Source organism: Populus euphratica, unplaced genomic scaffold (genome assembly GCF_000495115.2).
Source record: "Populus euphratica unplaced genomic scaffold, PopEup_1.0 scaffold5.1, whole genome shotgun sequence".
Taxonomy (NCBI): domain Eukaryota; kingdom Viridiplantae; phylum Streptophyta; class Magnoliopsida; order Malpighiales; family Salicaceae; genus Populus; species Populus euphratica.
The window spans coordinates 5,298,242-5,326,117 of record NW_011499848.1 but is presented as its reverse complement, the minus strand read 5'-3'; the positions used below and the strand labels follow the sequence as shown (position 1 = coordinate 5,326,117).

Genomic DNA, 27,876 nt, shown 5'->3' with positions numbered 1-27,876 from the left:
CATTGTTACTGCTCCAATCTTCAATTCAATAAGTGCTCCTCAAATTCAAAATTATCAAATTTAGTCCCTTGTAAGAATTTTAGAAAAATGCCAAGCTGTCAATGCTAATTGATACATTCATCGTAGCATCCAGTTCATGTGAAAGTAAAAAACTACCCAAAATTCTAGGAAAAGACCTATAACGATGCTTAATCATTCTGAAAGATTGAATCGATCGATAAAATGATGAACTCAACAGAGCAGTAAAACCCGAACCTTCGAATGAAAATGTTGAGGAGAAAGTTTCCAGCTTTGAATCTCTTTGCCACTCTGCAATGCCAGTTGGGTTAGGTTCCAGAGAAAAGAGCCCAGCAAATAAGAAAGGAAACCCAGAAAGGAAAAGGGCCTACGTGGCAAAATGAGAGCGGACAAATTCCCTAACTGCCTGTACCTCGCTGCAGAGAACCTTCCCCCTCCTAGAATTTTTTTATTTTTGGGGTATGTATATAGCAATAAAGTTCATACCCTGGTTTCACAAGAAGCGATGGAAAAACGACAGTCTCCACAGTTTAGGGGGATGGGTCTTGTGGTTTTGATGCTGTTATGCCTCTCTACCACCATGCCCACTTCAGTTTCTATACAACAAGAAGGAGGAGGAGCAGAAGAATTGGTTTCTTCACAGCCCAGAAAATGGCAAGGCAGAGTTATAGAAGTGAAAGGAGGGCCAGAATCAGTTATATGGATAGTGCAGCTCTCTGATCTCCACTTTAGTGTCCACCATCCTGAAAGAGCCCATGACTTCAAGAAAATTGTGGGCCCTGCTCTTAAGATGATTAACCCATCTCTTGTTCTCATCACTGGTGATCTCACAGGTATATTTATTTGTGTTTTTTATTTTTCATTTGTTGGCGAGTTTGAGTGCCTAATAATTCCAAGCTTTATTGTTTTTGTTGAATCTTGGGATTTAGATTATGTGAAATGTGCGTGCATTTATAGAGCTTCCAACTCCATTCCCAAATTAGAAAATTGAGTGGGAAGAGTTTTGATGCTTTGTGATCTTAGTGCTAATCAAACTGTCCAGTCTTTACAAGCGAGTCAATCAGCTTTGATTAGCTGCCTGCATACTGCAAAGATTTTTCCTTTCATGTTCATCACCCCTTTTTTTATTTTTGTGTGTGTTCTTTTAGACATGCATATTCATGATTGTGATTTAACATAAGAGTAAGCCAAGTACATGATGTTCTTATTTTATTGACTTTGGCAAATCATGGTGGCTGCTGGGCCGATACGGTGAAAATCTTTATAACTTTTGTTTACCAGATGGGAAAAGCAAGGACTTGTTAACAATGAAACAAAATGAGGATGAATGGATAGAATATCAGGATGTAATGGAAGATGTTGCGAGAAGAAGTGGACTAGACAAGAGCATCTTCTATGATCTCAGAGGAAACCATGATAATTTTGGTGTACCAGTCATTGGTGGTTCGTTTGATTTCTTTTCAAATTATAGTATTAATGGGCAGTTCGGACGAAAAGGAAATGTCAACAGTGTCACACTTGAGGTTAGTCTCTGGTCTCTACCTTCAGGATGTGGTTTTAGACATAAACTTTCATTTTAAAGAACAAATAGGTGAATCAGAATGTCTTTTCATATTCTTTCTCGTTTCTTTTCTTTTTTATATGCAGCATTCGTTCCTGAATTTCAAAACTATGACAACCATGTGATTTTTGTTTTTTTGGTGATCTCAGCATACTGCCAGTACTTATATTTAGATTCTTGCTACCTACATCAGAGCTTTGAAACCCAAAAAAAAGATATGATTCTTCATTTCTCATTTTAAGATTCATATCCCATATGAAGTTGAACTTCCAGAGCGAATCCTCTAGCTGTAGTCATGAATGCATACCTCTCGTTTTGATCGGTGACAATGTAAAGCTTTACTAATACCTCTTCTATGTATATCGTTTTGTTTTGTCTTGTAGACTGGTGACCGCAAACATGTATTTGTTGGGTTGGACAGCACAATGTCTACTGGTTTACGAGGGCCAACTAATCTTTTTGGGCATCCAACTGACCAACTACTGTCTCAAATAGATTCACAGTTATCGCAATGGGATTCTCAAAAAGGAAAATCCATAACTAAGATATCCTTTGGGCATTTTCCACTTTCATTCTCGGCATTCTCAGAGTCTCAGAAAAGCTTGAGAGATGTTTTTCTGAAGCATTCAGTGTCAGCTTATTTATGTGGGCATCTTCACACGAGGTTCGGTAAGAATTTGAAACGGCATCACCAGTCAAATGAAAAATTCCTGTCATCACATAGGTATTTTCAGTTAAACATGCACCAAGAACCTTCTGAGAATACTCAAAACTGTTTGTTTCAAGCACCACCTATTAAGGAGTTCTGGGAGTGGGAGATGGGTGATTGGAGGAAAAGTAGAGCTATGCGAATTGTGGCTGTTGACAGAGGTCACGTTTCATACCTGGACATTGACTTCAAATCAGGAGCCAAAAAAACCATTGTGATGCCCACATTTCCACTGGATTCCCGCTTCATGTTAACATCTTCATTACATCAGATGTATGGGTGTCAACACATGGTCCCTTTTTCTTTTGAGACAATCAGATGCCTTGTGTTTTCTGTTTCTCCAATCACGTCTGTTGTGGCTAGGATCTATGACACAAGACCAGGGAGTCCCCTTATGATCATGGAGACAACCATGACCAAGCTTGTGAGGGATATATCCAGGGGAGACATTTATGCAGCTGCATGGAACTATAAAGCCTTTGAGGATCCATCTCCTGATAGATTTTGGCTGCAAATAGAAGTAATTGATGTGATGGGAAGATCAACTTTGTCTAAACTAAGGCCATTTTCTGTAAACGGTCTAAGTGCTAAGATCTCATGGACATGGAAGGAATTTTTTGTCATGGGTTGTCAATGGGCTGCTTTGTACTACCCGATATTCTGGTCTGCAGTGTATTTGATGCTCTCCATTCTTCTCATTCCAAAATTTGTCCTCATGTTCTCTAAGAAGCAGTACTCCTACAAGACTTTCATTTCTGAAAAAGGCTTAATAAATTGTATAGCATGGGTTTTGCTGGACCTCTGCAGGGTTCATGTAGTGTGGTTTGGTTTTCTAGGATACTTGATCTACCTCGTATCATGTCCCTGGCTAATTGGGCAAGTTTTCACTGATGGTGGGAACAGGGGGTACATGACCAGCATGGGATGGCTGCTGAAAATTTTTAATAGCAGGGAAAAGCATGATTATATTGGATCTCCAGATATTATGGTAGTTGTGCTTCCACATTTCTTTTTTGTGGTTATACCTTCTATTTTGGTTGCTGGAGCATTGGCTGCTGAAAGAGGTATCTACAAAGAGCATTTTCTATCACTTTCAGGCAAGAAAGAAGACAACGATTCTAGTCAGAAGAATAAGAGATCAGGAAAGTATGATAACCACAGGCATAGAAGATCAAAATTTGATTTTGTGGAGAGGTGGATTCGGAAAGTTCTCTTGGCAGTTTGCTTGGTGATTTTTTGGAAACATTTTACGGTGAGGATTGATTCTGTTCCATTCTGTGTGCACAATATGTCTGTCAAAACTTGTATGCTTTGCATCTCATTGCGTCATAGGGATCGCTTCCATTATTTTACTAGAAAGGTGAAACTGATGGATTACTACACTAGTAAATCACTAATTGCTTTAGTCAGTAGATTATTGGCTTGTGCATTTTGAAAGTTTGTTCTTAGTGACCTGAGCCAATTTTCATTGCTTGTCAAGGATTATACCTTTTCATCCGCATCAAAACAGTATATGTTATGCTTAGATTACATAAGAAAAGGATATTAACTTTGAATCATGCAAGTGACCTGCCCAAAATTTCCCTGTCATTAGTCTAACTTCATGGAACCATTTAAAAATGTTGGATGACAGTGTATATTAGATTTGATCGTACTCCTTCCTTTTCTGACTCAGTTCCTTGTCTTACAGAATTGCAAAGCTCTCAAGAAAGCATATGAGATGAATCCGTTGCTTCACTTTCCAGTGTATAGCCTTGCAATTCCACTGCTGTTGGCTTGCATCGTGTACAAAACCAGGAGTATTCAATAAGCTTTTAGCAGAGAGCAAGCCTTGTTCCACACCGTTGAAGTATGAATGCAATTTTTTATTAGCACAAGAAACATCGAAAAGGATCATGATGACATGGTTTGACACCACTCTTGACTTCAACTTCAAGTTGTCCGAAGCTGCAAATTGTTGAACAAAAACAGGTGCGTTGAGGATGATATGCAATCAAGAAACTTCCCGGCTAACTTACGGTTCAGTTTTCTAGGATAGGAAGTTCTTCAAGTTATTAGTACGTGTTATGAGTCTTATGACTAGGGGAAGTGTAAGCAAAGTTACAAGAAAAGTAAAAAGGTTTTCCATGGCTAAACTTTCAATAGAAGCACTGTCACCGATGTGTGTTCGGATGCTTATTTTGTCCTGAATGCTTGCTTGTTTTCTCAGGGAAAAACAAAAGGTGGGATGCCTAAAAACTGAGAGTAAATATATGGCAACGTTGCTATACATGGGTCTTGTTGCTCGGCTGAGCGATTGTTTGGAAATCCCGTGTAAACAATGTTTTTTTAAAAAATATTTTTTAAAAAAAGTTAATTTTTTTAAAATTAATTTTTAAAAATAAAAAAAAAATATTATTTTAATATACTACACTTCCAAATATATTTTTAAAAACCCTAATCACAGCTGGCGTCATGGGCTTATGGCTTGTTTGTCATGGTTTGAAATTGGACTTGATCCTTTGATTAATGGAATTCAGTCTTGTTTTGAACGTAAAAGCACACAACGTTTAGGACAGTACCCGGTGAATTTCACGTAAAATTATTCTATATAAAATGTTCATAAATTATTCTTGCTAATGGATTATGGATCCCTAGCCTATCAAGCCTGGCGGTGTTTGAATTTTTTTAAAAACAAACTTTTGATTATTTTTTATTTAAGTTTTAATTAATATCCGCTCTCTCATTTATTTATTTTGTTTCTTTTACTCTGCATTAATTTTTTTATTTAAATTTTAATTAATACTCTTTTTAAAAAAAAAATATTGTCTAGGTTATGTTTTTTTAAAAATAATTAATTTTTTAATTGTTTTTAAATTTTATGACTCTTCAAAAAGATAATTGTTATTTATTTTTTATTTGTATACCCATTAAACACTAAATGATGAAATCATAAAAATATCACACAAAAAAATATTCAATTTTTTTTTGTAAAAAAAGATAAAAAACAAAAGAAAGAGGATAAAAATAAGAATAAAAAATAAATTAAATAAGAACTTTAAATTTTTAATCAAATGGTGCAGTTGAAAAAAAAAAGATAAGGATCAATTTAAAAAAATAATACACCATAAATTTCGATTAAATGAAGATGTAATTTTTTATTCATGAAAATAAAAAGATAATTATATGATTTTACCATATTTAGAAAAATTAAAGAAAATATATATTACCGGTTAATTTTTTAATGACTAATAAAATATATAAAAAAACTAAAATACCCGAAAGCAGAGGCATCTAATTTTCTTGTGAAGGATAACATCATCATTTGCTACCACCAGGGTGAATAATAAAACATGATTATGGCCATAGTGAATTTGCCTCCTTCAGTTAACTCTTTTATCTTTTACGAACTTTATATCACAATGGAGTCTATACCGTCCCAGCGGAAAGCTAAAGTAGAAATACTGAGCGATGGATGTTCTTTTTAGATCCATGCTAACCTCGACAAACAGACAAGCATTTTAGAGTCATTTTACAAGAGCAGTGCCGCTACACTCCAATAAAAAAAAAAAAATTGAATGTAAAATAAATAATATTATAAAAAAAATTATATGATGTTATTATTAAATTTTACTTAACAGTCAAAATTTTATCAAAGCTAACCAGATTAATTTAATATATCTTAAGATAATTTATATGATGGATAAAAAAAAATTTAATTTAAAAAATTAATATAACCTTTTTATTTTATTAAATGTTAATATATTGGATTGATTAAAATTTTATGACTTACCCCATTGACTTTATTATGTTTAAAAATTTATTTTTTAAATTTATTTTTTTAATCATACAATAATAAAAATAAATGCATGTATTAAATATTGTTTACATGAGAAATAAATCAAAATAATTTATAAATATAAATTAAAAATTAAATAAAATTTAAATAATAAAGTTTTAAAAAGAAATTGATGAAAAAAGAAATCATCCCCTTGAGAGTTTATATGAAATGGAAAGGAGGTGACTTGGCAACTAACCCCCCCAACTTTTTTTATAAATGAATAGTCGAGTGAAGAATGTATAGAAATTGTTGATTGAGTTCCTTTCTAATATCTATTGAGTCATTAAAGTTTTGGAAATTATCAATTGAGTTCTCCATCCATGTTCATTCATGGATCCATTTTGTTATTTTTTAGTAGCAAACAAGTGTCGTTTTGTACGAAAGCAAGGTACAGTTTTGTGGTTTTTCCAAGTATTTATGTTATGATTAATGCTAATATTACCCAATATTGCACCTATGTTAATACATTGAGAGAAAATTGTCGAAAACACCAAAAACAAGATACTTGAATGGCTATTTCTAGCTATAAAAAAAAGTTAATTTTGATGTTAATAAATTTATCTATTTTGAGTGAAATTCAATAAATATTATTTTACCCTCTAAACATGGTTGGAAAAATTAAATTAGGTTTCCTGAGGGCTTTTAAGATTTGTTTAATTCTTTTTTTTTAAAGAGATCAAAGACTATTTTGAAATTGAAAATGAAATTTTTAAAATTTACATGGTTCTTTTAAATAAAAATAGGTTATAAAATAGTCTTTGAATAAAAAAACTTATTTCATAACTCTGAACTATGATTTAAAATAAAAAAAATCATAATTAAAAAATGAACGTTCGTTTCGTTTCTTTTTTTTTTTTTTTCTTTATAGGAAACAGATCACAGACAGCAGTAGTTCCAGTTTCAGTCGCAGCACTCGCCCCCGCACCCTCCCTTTTTCAAAAAAAAAAAAGCCGCTCTTCTCCTCGATTCAGTAAATAATGCGAGAGCTATAGGAAGAGAGAAGAGAAAGATAGATCGAGAGAAATGGAAAAGGCAACAGCAACCTCAACATCGTGCCCTTCAACACCTCGCTGGAATATCGACAGACCTTTCCTCACCGGCCGTTTCCACCAGGTTTTCTTCTTCACTTCCATTCTCTATTTCTCTTCCCCGAGAACCGAACAATCCTACCACTCGAGTTACGAAAAATTCCCGTCGGTTGCTTTTTATTTGCCTCATTTTTTTTTTATTTTTTTTTGTTAAAATAAAATTCTGCTTTATGCTGTAACTTTTATGAATATTTGTATTTATCTAGGAAACGAAAGGAACTTCGCGGCTCGCTGATACCAAGGGATTTTCTATGGGTTTATCTAGGTATAAATAAAATATATATACATAATTTGCTTAATTGCATTTTTATCTCTCTTTTGTTCTTATAGGTTAAAATTCTGTGTATATAACATTATATATATGTACTTTGTGCATTTGAGCAGCCATGGTTTGGAGAGACCCATTGGCTATTACAATGCTGCTGTTCAGGTATATTTTCACACCTTCATCCTACTACTTTTATGGTTTAAATGATTTTTATTTTTCTAATTTGGTCACTGGCCTTTTGAATTACCTGAATATTTTTGTTGCTTGCTATTTTCTTTGGTTAATAGGAACTTATCGTCATTGACGACCTCTTGTCTGCTATGGTTGGAATTGAAGGACGATATATTTCAATTAGAAGAGTACGTGGAAAGGAGGATCATATCTCTTTCCAGGTCGATGCTTCCATGGACTTGGCAATCCAGGTATGAAGTAGAGGGTTATCCCCATTCATGCATCTATGTATGCATGTATGTGTGTGTGTATTTGCATGAATGAACATAGGTATGTTGGCAAAGAGCCTGTTGACAGATGCTTATCTCATAAGTCTGTCATTGACAGTGTGCCTGAATAAGTCTGTCTTTTTAAGTTAAATCATGCATATTGATGGATTGTTATGCCTGATCGTTTAAGCTGATAAAGACATCATTTCAGGAACTGGCAAAAAGGATGTTCCCTTTGTGTGAGAGCTATCTGTTGATTGACCAGTTTGTCGAGTCCAGATCACAATTCAAGAATGGTTTAGTTAATCATGCCTTTGCTGCTGCGCTCAAGGCACTTCTTCTAGTAGGTTCTTTGTGTTGCAAATTTTTTCTTTCTTTCTTAGTACTCCTGGTTCTTGCCTGAACACACATTCCTCTTAGCCACAAGTGAGCAGAAAGTAAGAGAAAGCCTAGTTTGACAAAGAAGCATAACTTTAAAATACAGGAGGGAAATGTCCTTGAAATGTGATGGTCAGACCCCAATCAGGTCTTTAACACGTGCCCGTTCTTAACCATCTAAAATTAGTAAAACAATGGAGTAAATATGACACCAAAACCTTATGGACAGTTATCATAATCAGGACTGTTTTGACTAATGGTATAATTAATATATATATATATATTTTATTTTTTTTTCTTTCTATTTCCCCCTTTCTTGCATCATGCCTTCTAACGGAAGGTGTGTCTTCACCTTAAGTTGAGCCTCAGGTATGCTGTTCAGCATAAACAAAGGGAGCCATTCTGTTTTGAACTATGATTATCCTGTTACTGCCCAGATTTAGCTGCTCATTAAAGTCTTAGATACAAATGTTTCTCCTCAACTGAAAGTAATCTCTGATTTATTTTTTTTAATTAGGATTATCAGGCCATGGTTGCACAGCTTGAACACCAATTTCGACTTGGAAGACTTTCCATACAAGGATTGTGGTTTTACTGTCAGGTTTGATTAATTGAATTTGCTCTGAATCTGCATAACCAGTTCTTGGATTCTTTTCTCAAGGGGTTTTCATGCTACATTGCAGCCCATGATGGGTTCAATGCAAGCTCTATCCATTGTGATACAGAAGGCTTCAGCAAATAATTTTACCGGTTCGTCTGTCCTTAACCTCCTGCAGAGTCAGGTGAATTGTCATGTTTCATTTACTTGATTTGCTGAGTGAACATATGGCTGTTTTCATTACTGTTTTCCTTGGCAGAATTAACTTTGCCCCACTAGTTCATGCTCTTAAACTTTTAGAATTTTATTCTTTTGTTTCCAACATTTTCCCCCCCTTCTAAATCCAGGCTAAGGCAATGGCTGGTGATAATGCAGTGAGATCACTGCTAGAAAAGATGACGCAATGTGCAAGCAATGCATACCTTAGCATATTAGAGAGGTGCATTCTTCAAGCTTACTATTGAATTGTTTTTTTTTTTTTTTGGCATCCATGAGGTTTGTCATGGATCATGCTTTTAAGAGCGTATTAAGATAATAGTAACTGCATTTTAGTTTTGACTGACTAAATCATCATGTACTTTCTTTTCTGGGGCAACCATGAAGGGAAACTTGTATTTGTGCATTTGGCAAGGACAATTGATTTGTCATCTACTCATGTTAGATGGTTGCAAAAATCATCCCCTTCCATGCAAATTCTAGGACTGCAACAAGCTAACAAATTCCTCTCCTTCAATACTATCAAAACCTGCCTTTAAAATATCTGAATTCGAAACTATCAAGCTAACAAATTGCTGGTTTGCTTAGTTTCTTCCCTTTGCTGTTAATATTGCTCGGCAGCAATGGCTTACTATTCGTTGTCCCTACAAAATATGTACTTTAACTTCTCCTTTGTGGTAGGGGCTCTTGTATTTGGTCTTTGCAAAACCCATGATAAAGTTTCAATGGTCTATATGCAAGCTGCTATTATTTTTTTTAATTTTAATTTTTGTTATGATCTAAAATAAAGTGTAAAAGAAATGTACCAAAGCTAAGGATATGCCATGCACTTTGTAGATATGTATGTAACACTTTATTTTTCCATGGTCAATCATGTTGTCATCTCTCTTTGGTTTCATGTGCATGGCCCTTATCTGTTTTCATGTTCCATATATTCAGAATTTAAGACTACATTTTAAACTCTAAATGCTGCTTTGATTTGGATTCTGTTTTGCCTAAAGTAAAAGTCAGTTTCTGTACTTGATTTGAAGAGGCACGATAGATTTACTGATGTTTCTTACTATTCATGCACTTCCAGTCTGAGCATTTCTCTGCTTTTCATACCTTTTGGCATCATAAGGTTGCAATTTGCTTTGATTTATCTTCTTTACTTGGAAATGAAACTTGTAGGTGGGTCTATGAAGGAGTGATTGATGATCCATATGGTGAATTTTTCATTGCTGAGAACAAATCTCTTCAAAAGGTATAATGACTTTATTTGTGTTCATGAGTGCTTAAAATTTGCTTAAGATGGTCACGGTTTGTTTTTTGTTAGGAGAGCCTCACACAAGATTATGATGCCAAATATTGGCGGCAACGTTACAGCCTTAAGGAAGGAATTCCTAGCTTCCTTGCAAATATTGCTGGGACAATTTTGACCACAGGAAAATACTTGAACGTCATGAGAGAATGTGGACACAATGTCCAGGTTTGTTCATTACTATCTCCTCAGTACATGGAATATATTTCATACTTGTATGGTGACTGGTACTTACCCTTGAATCCATGATTGGTTGTTTATTGTTTAGGTCCCTGCCTCAGAAAATTATAAACTAACGATCTTTGGCTCAAACCATCATTATCTAGAATGTATAAAAGCTGCTTATGACTTTGCCAGCAGTGAGCTCTTAAATCTCATTAAAGAAAAGGTAAGCATCAGTTTGCATCGGCATGATAATTTTCATCTATATACTTGAGTGACTTTATGTTCTGCTTATATTATCATCCATGGAAATTGAAATTGTTTTCCGTGGTGCCAAGGTTCCTATAATAAAATGTTCTTCTCTTGGGTTTTTATCTTCTTTGCTGCAGTATGATCTAATGGGAAAGCTGCGGTCTATTAAGCACTACCTTCTTCTTGATCAGGTACTTTTAGTTTCTGATTAGTTGACTGCCATTAAACCATTGTTGAGATTTATTCTATGCTTTCAGTGGGTTGTTTGTGAAACTGGTTAATATCTACTTGTTTGTGTATAGTGAGGTGGCCACTCAAGGCTAACCTTTTCTTTACTTTCTTTTCCCTGTCACATAAGATTGGGAATCACTTTTTGGTGGTTTTTATTTGCAAATTTATAGCACCTTTTCAATAAAAATTTTAATGTGCCGTGCTTGTTAGATGAACGGTTGGCACGCTTGGTTCTCAGGCATCTGTTTGATTTGTCAAGGTCAAGCATGCAACATAGCATGAGGTTTTTAAGCCCTGAGTGAGGAGCATGCTTGGTCTTCAGACCTAGATTTTCAAAGATAGTGATTTGAGAGTGGGGTACCAAGTGATTTGAGAGTGCCCAGGTGCAGATCAAATTGTTATCTTTCAAACTAGCTCTTCCTTGTTAAATGGTCGCTGTCATGAAATGAGAGGATCTACTTTAGGGGACCATTTACTTGTCTATGTGCTTAACAGGCTTTCTATTGCACTTCTCAGTATGTAGGTGAATTTGATATGTGTCCTTTTTTACCTACTTTTTCATCCCCAATTTTTTTGTTTGATGGGAGTGGGGTGGGGTTGCCTTCCCATATAAGCAATTTCTTTTGCTTAATATATTGAGGATTGGTTCTTATTTCAATTTCTTCTGTATTAACCTAATTGAATAATTTCAGGGTGACTTTTTGGTGCATTTTATGGATATAGCTAGGGATGAGCTCACAAAAAAGTTTGATGAGATTTCAGTGGAGAAGTTACAGGTTTCATCCTTTTATATTTTTGTTAAAATGAAATGTAACCTGCAGAAGAATTATTTAGCTAAGTATAACAATGATATCTGAAAGCATGCAACCTGCAGAAGAATTATTTAGCTAAATATAACAATGATATCTGAAAGCATGCTCTTTGGTTGCTTAGTCGCTGTTAGACCTTGCTCTGCGCACCACAGCAGCTGCAGTAGATCCATGTCATGAGGACTTGACTTGCTGTGTGGTAAGTAGGTTGATCCCTTTTTCTTTTAAGAGGTGAAACTTGCAAATTTGAAATTACACTATCTGTTATTACAACCTTTTGCTTACAGGAAAGATCATCCTTGCTTAAAAGATTGAGCACCCTGAAAGATCTTGAAGTGAGGACTGTTTCCGATGGTAATGATCTAGCAGAGCCACTGAACATTACTGGTCTTGAGACATTTTCATTGAGTTACAAGGTCTGCTCTTTGACATGCCCTTGAAGTTTCTTGTTGGAGATTATAAATGGCAGTTCTTTGTAACTTTTCTTTTTCTCAAATTGTTCATACCTTTGCTTTGTTGATATTTTCCACTCTTAATCACTATATATCCTGACCACAATTTTCTTATCTAAAATATCTTGTAATTATTGAGCCTGTTCATGTTGTTCAGGTTGAATGGCCATTATCTATTGTTATCTCAAGAAAAGCCCTGGCAAAATATCAGTTGATTTTCCGCTTTCTGTTTCGCTGTAAACATGTAGACCGCCAGCTTTGCGGAGCTTGGCAAGTGCATCAAGTATGGGCTAGATTGTATCATTTAGAGTAGCTAGACTTTATCTACATCGTTTTGTGCTTCTAATCCATTTCCAATATGCCTTGCAGGGAGTTCGTGCACTTAATATGCATGGAACCGCGATCTCTAGATCATCTCTAATCTGTCGCAGTATGCTGAAATTCATTAACAGCCTTCTTCACTATCTAACATTTGAGGCATGTTTACTGTATTATCCTAGGCATAAATCTTTTGAACTTGTTTTGCTGAGTTATTGCATACTAAGTTTAAACTTGATTTTTTTCCCTAGCTTCTGTTTTTTCCTGTTTCCTGGTATTTCATTTCTCTAATGTTACTCAAATGTTTTGTTGTTCCCTAAGGTGACTGATCTTCATGTGGCTCACATGACATGGTTATAAGTTGCCTACTTATATTTGGACATGTTATTGAACCTGAAATTATTCCTTCATGTCAAATAAAATGGATTTTTCTCTCTCCTAAAGAGCTTGCAGCTGAGCAGTACCATTGTTGTCTGTCTCAGAACTTACAGTGTACATGCTCTTGCAGTTGATATTAATGATAAAAGAATATGAGAATCTGCACAACTGTTTCTGACCTGATGAAGTTCAAAAGAATCATGAAAATTGAAGGGTTTGAGGTTTAATTTTATCATTGCCCATTAAAGAAAAATGAATGAAAAATAATAATCTGATCAATGACTGCATCCTTCAATCTACCTTTTTTTTAATTTGCAATTTATTTTTCCTTTTCTCCCTAGTATTTTGAAATCTACAAGTTTGCTTATGGTTTTTGATAGCAGTACTAAAACATCTGTTTTCAGGTTCTTGAACCTAACTGGCATGTGATGCACAATAGACTTCAGACGGCCAAAAGCATAGATGAGGTACAGCCAGCACTAACTTGCTGGGTTTTAATGTACTCAAGATATCCAATATCAAGCAACTGTTTTATGCTTTTAACGCATGTACTTCATTTCAACAGATATGGAAGTGTTCCACCTAAGTTTTGAGTCTGTGAACTCTTCTATATATCTTACTATGTTCTTTATGCAACAGGTTATTCAATATCATGATCTTTTCCTCGACAAGTGCCTGAGAGAATGTCTGCTTCTTTTACCCGAACTGCTCAAGGTTCATTTTCATTTTCATCATCTTATTTTTTATTTTCTAAAACTAGTAAGTCTATTTAAGGTAAACCACTGGATCAGTAATGAATTTGGGTGTTGGGAAGGAAAATCAAGAAAGGGAAGAGAATGGAGAGAATGAGGGACAAACTTGGGAGAAATATGATGAAAATGATTACAACTTACCAGCAAAACTCCACTTTTTTCAGGAACAATTTCCTGCTTACTTTCAAATGAAACGAGAGAGAACAGGAGTTGTTGTTTAGAGGAATTCTTTTCTTTTCTAAAGCAGGATGGACTTCAGATTGGCTTGTTCAAAATCTTATTTTATTATCCTGAGAAAAAGAATGTATCCATCATTTCTTTGACCAATGACAATCTACTTTAGCCTCATAGCAAATCTGTGGTTCGAAGGCACTAGTGTCCCTGACTTGATAAGAATTTCCTGTGATTCAGAGAGCTAAAAATCCTCTTTGGTTGCAGCTCTTCTATCAATAGGTCCTGATAGTAAACACAATTTATCCTTTTCCCTGTCTTTATCTTGTCCACGTGTCCTCTGAATAGTGAATATTGAAGCTTAACTTGTACCACTGCAATAGAGTTTTTGCATGTCTGGAATGTCATTCGCTAAATTTAATGACATCACTGATTTGGGATCTCATTTTAGTTCCAATAGGATGAGCATCAGGCTGGAAGCAATACACAAGACTGTCTGTTAACAGATGAAAACTATATAATGAAGCATGAATATGCTGGCACTCTTTTGGAAGGGCAATGCCTAGTTATTGCTTTTTTATTTCACTCATTCATCCTTTCGGTTTATTCTTACTAATGGAATTTCTGATTGCAGAAGGTGGAGAGGCTGCAATCCCTATGCTTGCAGTATGCAGCTGCAACTCAGTGGTTGATATCATCTTCCATCGGCATTCCAAAGCTAGAGGAACATTCCAAATCAAGCCGCCCATCTCGTATGCTAACAATGACAACTGAAAACACAAGCGTCACTGATTCTATACTGTAAGTCTTGCTGATTGGCTATTCAATAGACACGCTCACACACACCAAAAAAAAACTCATTCACCATCATATTTTTGTAGCAAATTTGAGAGGGAATTCAATGCTGAGCTTCAGAGTCTGGGACCAATCTTGAGCAATAGTTCCCAAGCAGAGCCATATTTGACTCATCTTGCACAGTGGATTCTTGGAGTTGGACATGACCAATAAGTTTTGGTACCTGTTCTGTTAAATTGTAGCTTTCCGAGGTGTGAATATGTTGGCTGTTTATTTGCTTTTTTGCAGAGTGCTTCTTTCTTTCTTGAAAAAAGAGAAAAAAATGACAAATGAACCCAATATTATGGTGGCCCGAGATATTTTTAGGCTTTAGCTTGGATTCAGTGTTTTGGAGTTAAGTGTATGTGATGGTATATGTTAACAAGCTCAATGTCTTGCTGATGCTATATTGTACTGTTATATGTATATTTTTTATGTATTAATTTACATATGGGGTTGAATTTTAGTGGATGGTGGTAGCAAGGTCTTTTGCTACCTACAATACCCTTATTTTGTTAATTGTTTAGACGAAATTAGCTTGTAGTCTGGAGTCATGAATTGTGGTGCGCGGTTTTTTCCACTTCATTCAAGGTTGGTGGAGCCTTTTAAATCATCTTCTAGAACATGAACATGGCAATCCTTTGACAAGCTTCGATATTGATCTTCAAAATTCCCTGTCTGCATCTCATGCTATTTTCTGTGCTAGTTTTGTTCAAGTCCTCGTCTTTCCCAGCTCAATAACAAGATAAATTACTATCTGATTGTTACATTCGCATCCACCCTAATCTGTAGAAGAATTATCTGCGGGCAAGATTTGATCGACCAGACAAAGCATGCTTCTTGTTTTCCTGCCATGACTTTAGTCGAACTTGGTTTATTTTCTGCGAATGAATTGCACATGAGCAGAAGCACTTTATTTTTCCTTAACAAAAATTTTTCATGTCACCAATGGCTTTAAGCCATCGGATTAGATGGAGTCATACAAATTGAAAGACAAAAAAGAGAGGCCTGCCGCATCAAGTTATTGAAAAAGACTGGGGAAAGGAATGGACAGAATTCCAGAAGGTAAAATGTCTATTAAGCAGATAAATGCTACACATTAGGGCTGTTCATCTGGCAGATAAAGTCAAGGTAGATGGTACAACATTTATTTCATTCTAGCTGGAGCAATGCAAGCCCATTGTACCCAGGTAGGTTTTTACTCGTAAAATACAGTTGAAAGCTTGAGAGCACCAGAAACAGCTACTAGTAAAATTGATAGATCATCATATGACCGAATGCACTTGCATGGATCCTGATTCATCATACTCTTTTAAGTTAACATGGAAGTGATGTAGGAACTATATACAGCTGATGCCAGAAACAAGACAACAAACATCGAGAAGCGTTTCCTGTCCCTTTCTCACCCTTACCTTCTGTTTCTGTTCACCTCTGTTGTTGCAGTTCAGGTTTTGCAGGCCAAGAGATTTAAAAAGCCCTTTTTGCACTCCCTGGCAATGTTCTTAACGGCCTTGTTACAACTGGACAGCCAAAGAGGCCAAACTGGTGATTCATCCGGGTGGCCAATTGATGTACGAAATGAGATTTACCGTCGTTGCTGGCACATTGCACAAATGGTGGTCGGCTTAATATTTGCAAAGGTGCAATGTTCACAGGACCAGTGGCCTGGGTCATCAATATTTCTACTAGGTCCACTTGACCTAGATGTTGAGCCCTTGCCTCTACCAGTTCTTGCCCTACTGCTACCACCTCCCAAGCTCTTCGAGCTTGCTGTTCTGCTGCATGTACCATGGGAATTCACATCTGATAGACCATTCTCTAAAGCCCGGACTAAATTCTCAAAGTAGTTCCGTGTGACACTTCACATAAAAAAATAACAAAAAAACCTATTAACTTGAAAATTCAAAGGACGGCAGAAAGACAGACAATTTAAGTAACTTCCCAGCCCCTCTTTTCCAAGAGAACTGAGACTGATTCCTGCAGCTTCTGATTTGGGCTAAATTATCCAGATAGAAAACTGTGTTTCTAATGATGTAATCAGTGTATATTTAAGAAGTACCTGGTCAACCCAGCAAGTTTTGTGCGGAACTCGTTAAAATCTTTTGACGGGCCCTCTGCATTTAGGTAAATTTGGAGCTCCTTCTCTGCACATTGATGAAGTCGCTCCAATCCAGACTCAGCCTCACCTGTGTAAATGGTGTTGATCAAAACACAAAATGATTGAACTATCTGCATTGAATTGCAAGAAATTACCTACCTTGCACATACTCAAAGAACATCCTCTTGGCATGTTCATGCTCAGGTAAATAATATCCATAGGCATAAGTCCATTTTAGAACTCGCCTACATTCAACTATCTGTGGACAGACAAAACAAATAAAATAAATATTACACACAAAAACAAACAAACAAGAAAAATACTAGAGATACTTTAACTAAAAGTCTTTCACTAAATGACACAGCATTTTGTGATTACATTGTGGTGGGGACACCAAACCGGAAACATTGTTTACGCATTCGTATGATCATAGATGATGGATGATAGCTTAAATTATTGAGAAATTAGGCTTTAGCTTATGTTTTTAGGTTTAATTTATATGAACTTTTACTTGAGGTTTATTAAATTGATTTTATTTGTTGGGTTTAATTTAATTATTGTTGGGTATTTTATTTAGTGGGCCATAAGCCTAAATGCTTGTTGTAGTTAGGGTTTTAGTATTTATATCCTACTTTTCTAAATATTAGACAGTTTTGATGATTAATGAAAAATTTGCAGGTTTTGCATATCTCCAATCCCCATTCTTCTCTTTATTTGCTCTCACATCTCAACTTCTTCTCTAAAAACTTCTTTCTTTTCTTACTTTAACTCTTATTATTTATTGTCCCGCATCACATCAACCACTCCATTCCATAATTATGATTGTGTCATTATATGTGAAAAGATTTGCATCCCATAATTTGAAAACATTACTGTACGATAAACACCATTTTGTCAAGTGAGTTTTAGTAAGAAGTTCAAATATGCCTAAGCATTACTTGAGAAGAAATACATACATGAACATAATGAAAAAACAAATCCACTAATAAAGGCATTAAGGGATGCCATCCATTTACATGAAACAAAAATCACATAAAAAAATCCTCAAACTCCAAAATATCATATATCCTTGCAAAGGGTTCTCATGTATGCCAAATTGTAATATCCTAATCCACATATCGAATGCCTTACATATGAATGTGTATCGTGAATTTACAATAACAGAAATGGACATATTATGTTCATATAGGAGTGCTTACCTGTAGCCAGGCCTCTATTATGAACTTCAGCTGTGACTCAGGTTGGCACTGTATGTCACTCAGCTTCTCAAGCTACCAAAAAACAAAATCATCACTCTCTGAAAATTACAAGAGTGTGCATATAATATGCTTGTATGCACCCATGAATACTTTCTGTTCCCTAAAGAGAATAAGATTGATTTCAAATTACTTAAGACAGTGAAGACTGCAGTCATCTTTGATTAAAAAATTGATTCTAGAATAAATCTGTAATTATTCCACAGGCCTGGTCTCTAGCTGGGTGTGCAATAACCCACAGAAATTTCCAACAACGAAATAATAGTTTTACGGTTTCAAGTTTCCGGGTTGCTACCACAATTGCTTGCTTGACATTAGCCAATGCAACTTTAGGAAAATAAGCGCTAATCTATATGATATGCCTTTTCAGCAAAAATTACTTTCAAAGAATCAACCATGACAGGATAGCTGCCATACATAGTTGACAGCAAGTAGTGCTTACATGTACATTTTGCATTTGCTGTAGGTCTGCCAATGCCTTTTGCCGAGACTGCAAGGAAGAAAGAGAAGTTCAGAGCCATGGATTCATAGCAGTAACATGTCAAGCAAGATTAGGAATTCAGTTACTGGCAGAATATTATTCAAAAGAAATACTGCGACAGAATTCATAGCATTACAGAGTAAGAAAACAGTAGCTATATGACCCATTCAATACATTTTAAAAACTAACTGTGAACATTCAAGTGCTGCTTTGGTTGGGCATAGCATTGCTCAGCTGAGCACCTTTTGATGCCTAGCACCCTAGGTAAAATGACTTGTGCCTAGAGGGGCACATTCATCTTTAAGGGTGTTGGTCTTATTATTATAAACTGCACCATCCAAGTACATACTGCCACAGTCAGCCATTGGTTCCTCCAGCTGCACTTTACTGTATAAGCAGCAACACAACAAATTTGTGCAGCTGCTAGATCTTCAATCTCTTCCCCACCTGAGTTGTCATTCTTGGAGTTGCCGGACAATAGAACGCACCATAAATTGACCTTTTGATCAAACACAGGAGGCTAACTAGGGTTCTCAAACAAAGATCTAAAATCTAGCACATCCCAAACTTCAAGCCTCTATATCTATTCCTCAGTTTTATATTTCTCCCAAAGTTCATGTTTCCTCATAATGAACCAGTTTTGATGGCCAAACTTCAGCCTAAAAGTTTAGGGTCCTGATCACAAAAAGTTGTCTCTAAGAATATCACATAACGTTTATACAGTGCTTTCCAGAAATATTTTTTTATCAATATGTGCCAAACAAATGATCTGAAGATCGATTGATAACAGAGAGATAAGTCAATAACATACAAGGATTAACTTTACAAGCAAAAAGGTCAGCTGTTTGTACTTACTGATTGATTGGTTGCCCATCTTTCATAATAATGTGTGTATCTCTCTAGAGAGTTCTTGGCCATTTCTCTTCGCTTCTCAGCCTCGTCATACTGCAACCAGAAGAACCAATACAAAACAATTATACAACACTATGCAAGAAGCATAAGAAACAAAAATGTCTGAAAAAAATCAATATACCACTCCCTCTTGCTTTGCAGTCTCATAACGGTTACATGCATAAAAACCACCTGTCCTCTCTCCATGATCTGACCATGCACCAAGGCAAAGCCTGCAATCACATGTAATAAAATGAGTATATGCTTCGAAATGCACAGAAAAATAGCTTGTTTTTCTTCTCTTCTTTCTTTTTTCTTTATGGAGAAGAAAGCACAGAGGATGTTTAAAACAAACATGGATTAAGGCATTTAGCTCATATAAGCCGAGCTCTTGTTGAGTTGACAGTGTTATTAAGAAGATGCACTATAGAATCAAACCTGTTCTGGAGAGAATTCCAAATTTAAGTAAAAGAATGGGGATGTGGATCGCTTATTCATAGTGTAATTCTGTATCAAAAAAATTCTGATGTTGCCAAGGCATACAAGATAGGATTGCCTGGTTGAGAGCAAGAGCACAACTTGTGTGCTAGCTTACCAACAAAATTCAAATTTGCAAGGTGGTGTGCATGTAATATGCATACATCCTTGATTTTTCTCAATTGGTCGCTTGCACTTCGGGCAAGGCTTGGAGTTAGCCAATATCCTGAAATTCAATGAAAATATAATTTACCGTTAGGGAATAGAGAAGTTTTGAGAACAGAGCAGAAGACTTCCTGGGGAATTAATTATTATTTTGTACAAAGGCAAGTAGAGCATCACACAAATCATATTTACTGATAAGCAAGCATCTGCTCATGTGCTTACAATGCACCGAAAAACTGTATCCTCCAATGAGGCTACATGGGTAAACAATGAATCTGTATCCTCCAAACTTGATAGTTGCTAAGTTAATTGACAATGTAGAAATAAGATTTATCTGATAAATTAAATGATAATTCCACTCTCCTCACATAATCCATCAACAAACTTAACTGTAGTTAGGAACAGATATTTATTGGGAAACGATACAAATCACAATGATTTTGCACTTTTAAGGGTTTCTGCTTTTGGTCCCTATCTTATCCCTAAAGCCATTAACCGGAGACATGGAGACTCTTTCTGCCTACAATCTGCCCAGAACCTTACAAGCAAAACATCACATGCAGCATGGATTACAGCACGAATTATTTCTATTGTATACAGCTCAGTTGACTACAAATTCATATACTAACTTTTCCACATCAATAAAAGTCTATCACAAGATCAACTTCCTATCACGAGTACTAGTTTTCAAAGCAGCTCAAGAATGAGCTAGGTAAAATATGTGCAGATATGGCCATAATCTTCAGAACCACGATAGCTATTCCAGTCCAACATCCCAAGCCCTAAATTACATTCCCTTTATTGTCCTTCATTGATATTCTTCAGCTGCCAAAACAACACATGATTGAAGAAGAATAGTTCTAGATGTTGTTCTCATGTTCCATACCAGTTCATATTTTCAGACTCAGCACTGTTCTTCAGTATCCACTTGGCCACAGTACCACAATCAACAGGTCTGTGAGCTTCCTCAGTACACTGCAAAATGAAGTCCATATGAGATACAATAACAAGAAAATGAATTATCAGGATTTCACAAAAGCGCAACTATTATGAAAATAATGTTTCTCAGAGAACTGCAAGAAAAACTGAGATCCTTGAAAACTTGAAGAGACTCACATTCCAGCAGAAGCTGTATGCACAGCGGCAGGTAACATCATAGCTCCCACTGCCAACAACAAAATCCACAGCATAATCACAGCCAGGAGCAGGGCACCATTTGGTCTACAAAATAACCCAAATAATATCGATTACACTGCAAAAAAGGAAGAAGAAGAAGAAAGTTCACAATAAACAGGCCAATTTTTCCTGGTTTCATAGGCTGTCATGATTCACTAAAAAGATGACTGTCAAAGTATCATTTTATTGTGGGACTGATTCAGACAACACTAAGCTCAAAGAGAAACAAATTAAAAAATAATGAACATGGAATTAAGGTCTAAATCTAAGGTGGAGCCTGCCAAATCAAACCCTGAACCCTGCTTCAGTTCCTCACTTAGCTGAATCCTAGAAGTACAAATTTCCAAACCCTGATTAGGCAGGGAGTCTTGGTCTTACTTCCTAAATTAGGATTAACAAGAAAGCTCAATGTAAGGCATGCTTGGAGCAAAGAAAAAGTCTTTGCTCACTGGTCCCTAAGCAAAGTCACCATCCTAATAGTTCAATAGTCAGAAAATAGTATGCACACCAAATGCTGGTAAAGAAAAAGAAGTGATTATGGATTGTGTTAATTATACAAGTAGAAAATTTATAATTTTGATGTTTATAGATTACTACAAAAAAAAAAAATCTTATGCTTTAGCTTATGATCACAGCTAATCTTTACTCTTTTGCACTTAGCATCACTAAAGTTAAAAGTGAGGTCAAAAGTATTAATTTGATATGAAAGAAAAAAAATCCCTGCACATGCACATTTTAGAATGAAGTACCTTTCTATTGTCCTCAATATAAGATCTTATGAAATAACGAGAATGTTTCTCCCTGTCTTCATCAGAAGTCAATAAATTAATCATATCGTGACCGATAGCAGCATCACAAGATGGATCAGGACACCGCAACATCAAACATCCAGGACCATCATTAATGGCTGTGCTGATGTAACCTAGAAAGGAAAAATCAAAGAAAAAAAGGACAAGAATGTAAGTATAAGGGTTAAAGCAAAACATAATTATTTAAAATGTTGCAATGAGTTCTGGCATGCAGCACAATGAAGCTATCAATGTCCAGGTGAAAATTGCTTCTCTTCAACAACATAGGCTAGAAAAGCAATCTTCCCTGCCATTACTTACACGGTTTCATCAGCATCCACAAAGAAGCAATTTCCATTTTTCCTACCCAGCAATTGATGAGATTTTTTCCTAATCAACTTTATATTATTGGACATAACTTTTAATACAACTGCTGAATCGGGCCGAAATTTTGCTAGAAAAGTCTAGAGGCATTTTTACCTATGGAATTAAAATTTCGCAGAAGTGGCAGATGACCGGAAGTTACCATTCAGGATTTGCAATATTTTCCTAATTGAATTAGGATTTTTTTTTTTCCTATTTGGTTTAGAATTCTTTTATTATTTTTCCAGCTTTGTTTAGGATGTTTTTCGTAGTATAAATAAGGTTATTTAGCTTGTATTTTGTGTTGTCGTTCTTGTTGTCTTTCTTGTGTTACTTCCATCTATGCCAATTAGTATTAAAGCCCAACAATCTCAGGTTATTGCTTGATGTGTGCTATAATCTCAAGTTATTTTGTTTGTTGTGTCCTACTAAATAACCATGGTTGGAAAAGGTTGTTGAGCAAAACATGTTCGGATAAGAGGTTCCTCTCAAGAGTGAAATGTTCAAGAGTTGGTGATATAACATACAAAGACAAGTTACAAAATTAATTTGTCAAAGGTAATAAACATGCAAAGGCAAGTTGAAGAATCATCACATCAATTAGCAAAGATGAAGAAAAGAATATTGGAGGATCATGAGAAGAGTGGTCACAGAAACATGACTAATTTTGAGAACCCGTTTCAAGGGCATAAGCAAAGGAGGGAACTTCTTTATTAGGATGAATATGACATTGACCCTAAAAACATTTATGATTCTAATTCTTGTGTGGATTGGAATCAACCACCAAAATTTGATGAAGAAGAAGCTCAAGATGTCACTAAGCTTGCGGGTTGCTGAAATCCTAAAAGCTATGTAAATTGGGATCTACAATGATTCTCTCGTGAAAGTGAAGAATTATTTGATACTCCAAAAGAGTGTTTTGGAGTTAACTTTTAGGATATTTCAGTATTAGAAATTTTCAGCCACAAAGAAATCAATGAACCAAGTTATTAGTCATCACTAACAATTAAGTGTCAAAAGTTGATGTTTGAAGAATTTTAAGGTGGATTTGGAGTTGTCAACAAAGGTGTGTTGCCAGCAGCAAACATCTTAGTTGTTGTCAAGGTCAAGAAAGTTATGCTGAATTTTGAGTCAGAGTTTGAAAAGGCTACTACAAGAGTTGTTGCACAAGGTCTTCAACGTAACTCTAAGACTACTTTCATTGTTTGGGAGGATGAGCATGTTGTTTGTAGGTATGATGTTTCTAACGAAAAGGTTAGGCAGGTGAAAGGTTGAAAAATCTTAATTGGATATCCAAGAAATCAAGGCAAGAGTAATTTTAACTTAAGGATGAGTTCTCTCCAACCCAGGGAGACTGGTGCAAGAAAAAAAAATGAATACACAACATTAAATTATTGAGCATGACTTTTGATCCAACTGTTAGATTAGGTTGAAATTTTGCTAAAAGATTTTAGAGGCACTTTACCTATGGCGTTAAAATTTCACAACAATCAAAGATCAAAAAGGTCTTCCGATAATGACTAGAAGTTACTACTTGAAATTTGCAATATTTTCCTAGTTAACTTGCCATTTTTTTTCTTATTTGGTTTAGACCTCTTATAATATTTTTTTCAGGTTAGTTTAGGATTTTTTTCATAGTATAAATAGGTTATTTAGCTTGTATTTTAGAAGACTATTTAAAAAGAAAATATTTAGTAATAAAATTTTGAATTAGGGTTTTCATGTAATCCCTTTTCAGTATAATTTTGTGTTCTTATATTTGCTGTCTTTCTTATGTTGCCTCCGTTTACACATGAACTTTGGAATCTTTTTAGATCAAAAGCATTTACATATGAACTTTGGAATCTTTATGAATCAATAACGCAAACCAGCTAATAAACAATAGAACCATTATAATTCTCACATGTTAACTTTCTTCCCAATGCCCATATAGACTTCAAAAACTACATTTTGACATAACTATAATGACTACTGCTAATGGAAGAGATTTTTCTCTAGACCTCTCACTAATATACTTCGTTTTGGAGTTATCCCTTCCTCCTTGACAGTATATTTTATATCAAAAGAAGTAAAACAACCACCAGCATTCGGTGCAGCACGCACATTTTGGTGTACTCTTCTTTCTTTCTAATGAAGAAGGAGCAATTCTACCCTATATTGAACAACTTGACAGCCACAGTTTCTCCATTTGTGGTGGGCACAACTGTAAGCATAATAGATATATAGCAAACTTCATAACCACTTGGTAATGATGAGTACACCTCATCCTCATTTAGAAGAAGATGCTCAAACAGTGTAACCTCTACTTGTTCACATAATAGCACTTTTTTGTACCTTATTTCCCACAATGATGAAAAAAAGAACAATAATAGAGGAGAAATAAGGAATTCATTAATCAGCTCCTGACAAGAGTAAGAGACTGCCCTTGAATTAATGATGAACTCCAGCTGACACGTTCGAGATAACACACCTCCACCATGACTTCCAAACTGATTGGGAAATTATTTACAAATATCTCTAACAAGGAATTCAGCTGGACCAGAAAAAACAAATAAAAAAAGCTGTTCTGCACCCCCGCATCTATTGCCATTAGGAATGCCACTATACAATTCAAAGCCCTAAACCAAATAGTTTTAATTTTGTTAAATAAACTTTCAGCTGGGAAATATTTTTGACTCACTAAAATGATCAGAACAAAACAAACAATGAAATCAACAACGTAAAAGATACTTCAAAGGTAATACATTTTTTTTTATGATGTTAAAGGAAACCAGACACGTCTTTTATGAAAAATCACAATAGTTTCACAAACATATCAATTATTAAGGCAGGAATACAAGAATAATAAAATGTCAAAGCATTATTCAAGATAACCTTACTACAAAACTAACAGAGATGAGGCTTTGATGTTCTCGGGACACAACACACCTGCCCAGCATGAATTGCAAAACGGATGACCACAAGCAGCAGCAAGCAATCTATCAGAAGGATAAGTTTCAAAACAAATCCCACAAGTCATCTGTCAAAGCAGGAGCATTCATCGCATCAAATTCACAAAAAAAGAATAATTAAAGAAAGCAAGCAAGCAAACATAAACTGCATACTTCTCTACCATCAGGAAATGGAACAACCGGTTTCTCCAGTAAACCAACAGCCTTTCGAACCTTTTCCTCATCCGCAAACCATTCATCATGCACTTTACTCACATTCCTGTAAATCCAGATGAATACAAATATTCTTCGCTAAGATGTAAACCCACAGGCCAGAAAGGCTCATTTTATTCATTCAAACAAACAAAAGACCGTAACATCCAATATGAAACCATGTCAATTACTGCCTTACCAGTTATAGTACCGGAGAAGTATAATGGCCGCAACCTTTGAAATGGAAAGCACAGTAGCTATTCCCATAACATCATCATCCTGTCGCTGCCGTATATCTTCTTCACTCAAAACCGTGTAGTTTTGCTTTCACATTAAACAAATTCATCAGTAAACGAATTACAAAATTCATTCCTAGAATTTACAGGTTTGACAGAAAGAATCGAACTTTGCTGATAGACTACACAGATCAAAGCTTAAAAAGGGACACGGCAAACAAATGGCATCAAATCAGGATGGTAATTACAGAATTGCCATGAGGAGTAAAAAAGTACCTGGTGGCGATGAGAGATGAGATCATCGGAATCATCCGAGTCGTTATCGATGAACTCATAATCTGCGACGTCAGCATCGTCGCTGTCGAAACCATCTTCTTCTCCGCCGCTGTAGAAATCATCCTCCGCCGATTCCGCAGCCGCGTCTTGCATATCGAACTCGTCCTCCGAATCCACTGATTTTGAGTTTCTTTGCATTCCTTCAAGACCCTAAGAAATTGATACAAACTATAGATGATTAAAGAGATGGAGAGAGGAGGGGGCTGTAAGATAAGATGAAAAGACAGGGATGTAATGGAGATTTGGCGAGGGAGAAATGAGAGGAAAGCGAGGGAGGAGAGAGGGGAAGAAATGCTTTATGGTTTTGCTTTACTTTCTTTATTATTATTATTATTATTGCTGCTGCTGCTACTGTTTGGAAGCGAAGGGAGGGGAATGAATGATTTTTTAAAATAATAATTAATTATTGTTAGGTTTGAATTTGATGGATTAGTTTTATTCAATTTCACTTTTATTAACCTATAAAAAAAAAATCATAGAAATCAATTTACAAGAATTTTGGTTGTTTTCAGAGAGGAACGACGGGGTTGTTTTGATACAACTCGTCACGTCCTCCCCCCGTTGAGGAAAAGGGACAGAGAGAGAGAGAGAGAGAGCCAATGAGAGAGCTTTTGCTTTTATTTAATATATAATATACAATTTACTGGAGGATGGACTGTAATAAGATTGGGAAGTTAAGACCAACAGCGAGATCGGTTGTCTGAACTCTGAAGAGGGTGTGCTTCCATTATACTGTAAAATGTTTTTTAATTTTCTAAATTTGTAAACTACACTGTTTAATTTCAGAGTTTTGGCTAGAGATTATCCTTCTTCCCCCACTGTCACGGTCAAGTTAAATTGAAGTTAGATAAAATAAAATCTCATGTTTTTATTTTTTTCGACTCGAATAATCTACTTTCACTTTAGAATTCTATGCTAGACTATTAGCCTGCATTGTGTTGAGATGTTGTTCGACAGTCAGATTTTTTTAAATTTTTTAACACGGGAAAAATATCAAAGTATCGCCGAGAAATTCTATGGTTAAAATTTTTTAAATTATGTAAAAATTAATTTGTTGTAATTTAATTAGTTTAACAGGTTAAAAAAATAATTTGAATAACCTGGCTTTATGCTTTGATTAAAAGATGGAAGCGTTCCTTAGGCAAGGGATTGAGTAGAGGAGAGGACTTTTCTTTCTTCACACGTGCGTTATGTGGATACACACTTATCTCACGTTTGTTTTTGGGTTACAAGAATATTTTTTTATAATATTTTTTTAATATATTATTAAACTAAAATTATTTTTAAAAATAACCATTATCGTACTTCCATACAATACTTAACAAACTAACTCTGCAGGTGGTTTCTGCCTGGAATCAAAAGAAAATGCCCCAATGACAAGAGGATTCTGTGCCCACACCGCCCATTTATGAAATCTCAATCCTTTCTTCCCAAGAGATTTAGCACTGGCCTATCCTTTCTTCTAATTTTTTAATTGCTAATCCGAGGTTGAGATTAAAAATATGTGTACGATTTCATTTATTTAATTCGAAATCTTAAATATTATTTCATTGAAGTGGTTCTAATAAAAGAAGTGCACGATTCATGGTTAAGTCTCATAAGATGAATCTAAACAAGGTATCTTGTAAATTTCATTTGACTATGTCACCGAGTGGTTAAATCAAGGTTTGTTTGTTTGCTGGAAATAAATTTTTAAAAAATAAATTAGTTT

General features: G+C 35.4%; 3 protein-coding genes across 3 annotated transcripts; 2 read left to right on the top strand and 1 right to left on the bottom strand.

The window, feature by feature from the left end:
* The first annotated feature begins 208 nt into the window (after positions 1 to 208).
* LOC105118706 (Calcineurin-like metallo-phosphoesterase superfamily protein) lies at positions 209 to 4,474 on the top strand. The gene is made up of 4 exons (XM_011016718.1): positions 209 to 851; positions 1,300 to 1,541; positions 1,963 to 3,540; positions 3,979 to 4,474. Exons 1-4 carry the CDS (start codon positions 398 to 400, stop codon positions 4,096 to 4,098), a joined length of 2,394 nt encoding a protein of 797 aa, XP_011015020.1. The 5' UTR covers positions 209 to 397; the 3' UTR covers positions 4,099 to 4,474.
* A 2,491-nt stretch (positions 4,475 to 6,965) lies between these two features.
* Positions 6,966 to 15,246, top strand: LOC105118696 (Spc97 / Spc98 family of spindle pole body (SBP) component). Its single transcript, XM_011016707.1, has 21 exons — positions 6,966 to 7,221; positions 7,403 to 7,461; positions 7,581 to 7,626; positions 7,752 to 7,886; positions 8,116 to 8,247; positions 8,800 to 8,883; positions 8,966 to 9,064; positions 9,228 to 9,319; positions 10,267 to 10,339; positions 10,412 to 10,564; positions 10,665 to 10,784; positions 10,948 to 11,001; positions 11,734 to 11,817; positions 11,975 to 12,049; positions 12,138 to 12,266; positions 12,460 to 12,585; positions 12,672 to 12,779; positions 13,403 to 13,465; positions 13,638 to 13,712; positions 14,556 to 14,722; positions 14,803 to 15,246. Exons 1-21 carry the CDS (start codon positions 7,132 to 7,134, stop codon positions 14,927 to 14,929), a joined length of 2,091 nt encoding a protein of 696 aa, XP_011015009.1. The 5' UTR covers positions 6,966 to 7,131; the 3' UTR covers positions 14,930 to 15,246.
* A 556-nt stretch (positions 15,247 to 15,802) lies between these two features.
* Positions 15,803 to 26,487, bottom strand: LOC105118686 (probable E3 ubiquitin-protein ligase ARI8). The gene is made up of 15 exons (XM_011016696.1): positions 26,106 to 26,487; positions 25,793 to 25,917; positions 25,555 to 25,660; positions 25,379 to 25,469; positions 22,049 to 22,221; positions 21,240 to 21,344; positions 21,010 to 21,098; positions 20,077 to 20,184; positions 19,624 to 19,714; positions 19,446 to 19,535; positions 18,552 to 18,599; positions 18,053 to 18,124; positions 17,013 to 17,112; positions 16,815 to 16,941; positions 15,803 to 16,614 (listed from the first exon to the last, which is right to left on the bottom strand). The coding sequence occupies exons 1-15, from the start codon at positions 26,301 to 26,303 to the stop codon at positions 16,341 to 16,343; spliced, it is 1,797 nt and encodes a 598-aa protein (XP_011014998.1). The 5' UTR covers positions 26,304 to 26,487; the 3' UTR covers positions 15,803 to 16,340.
* Positions 26,488 to 27,876: the final 1,389 nt, after the last annotated feature.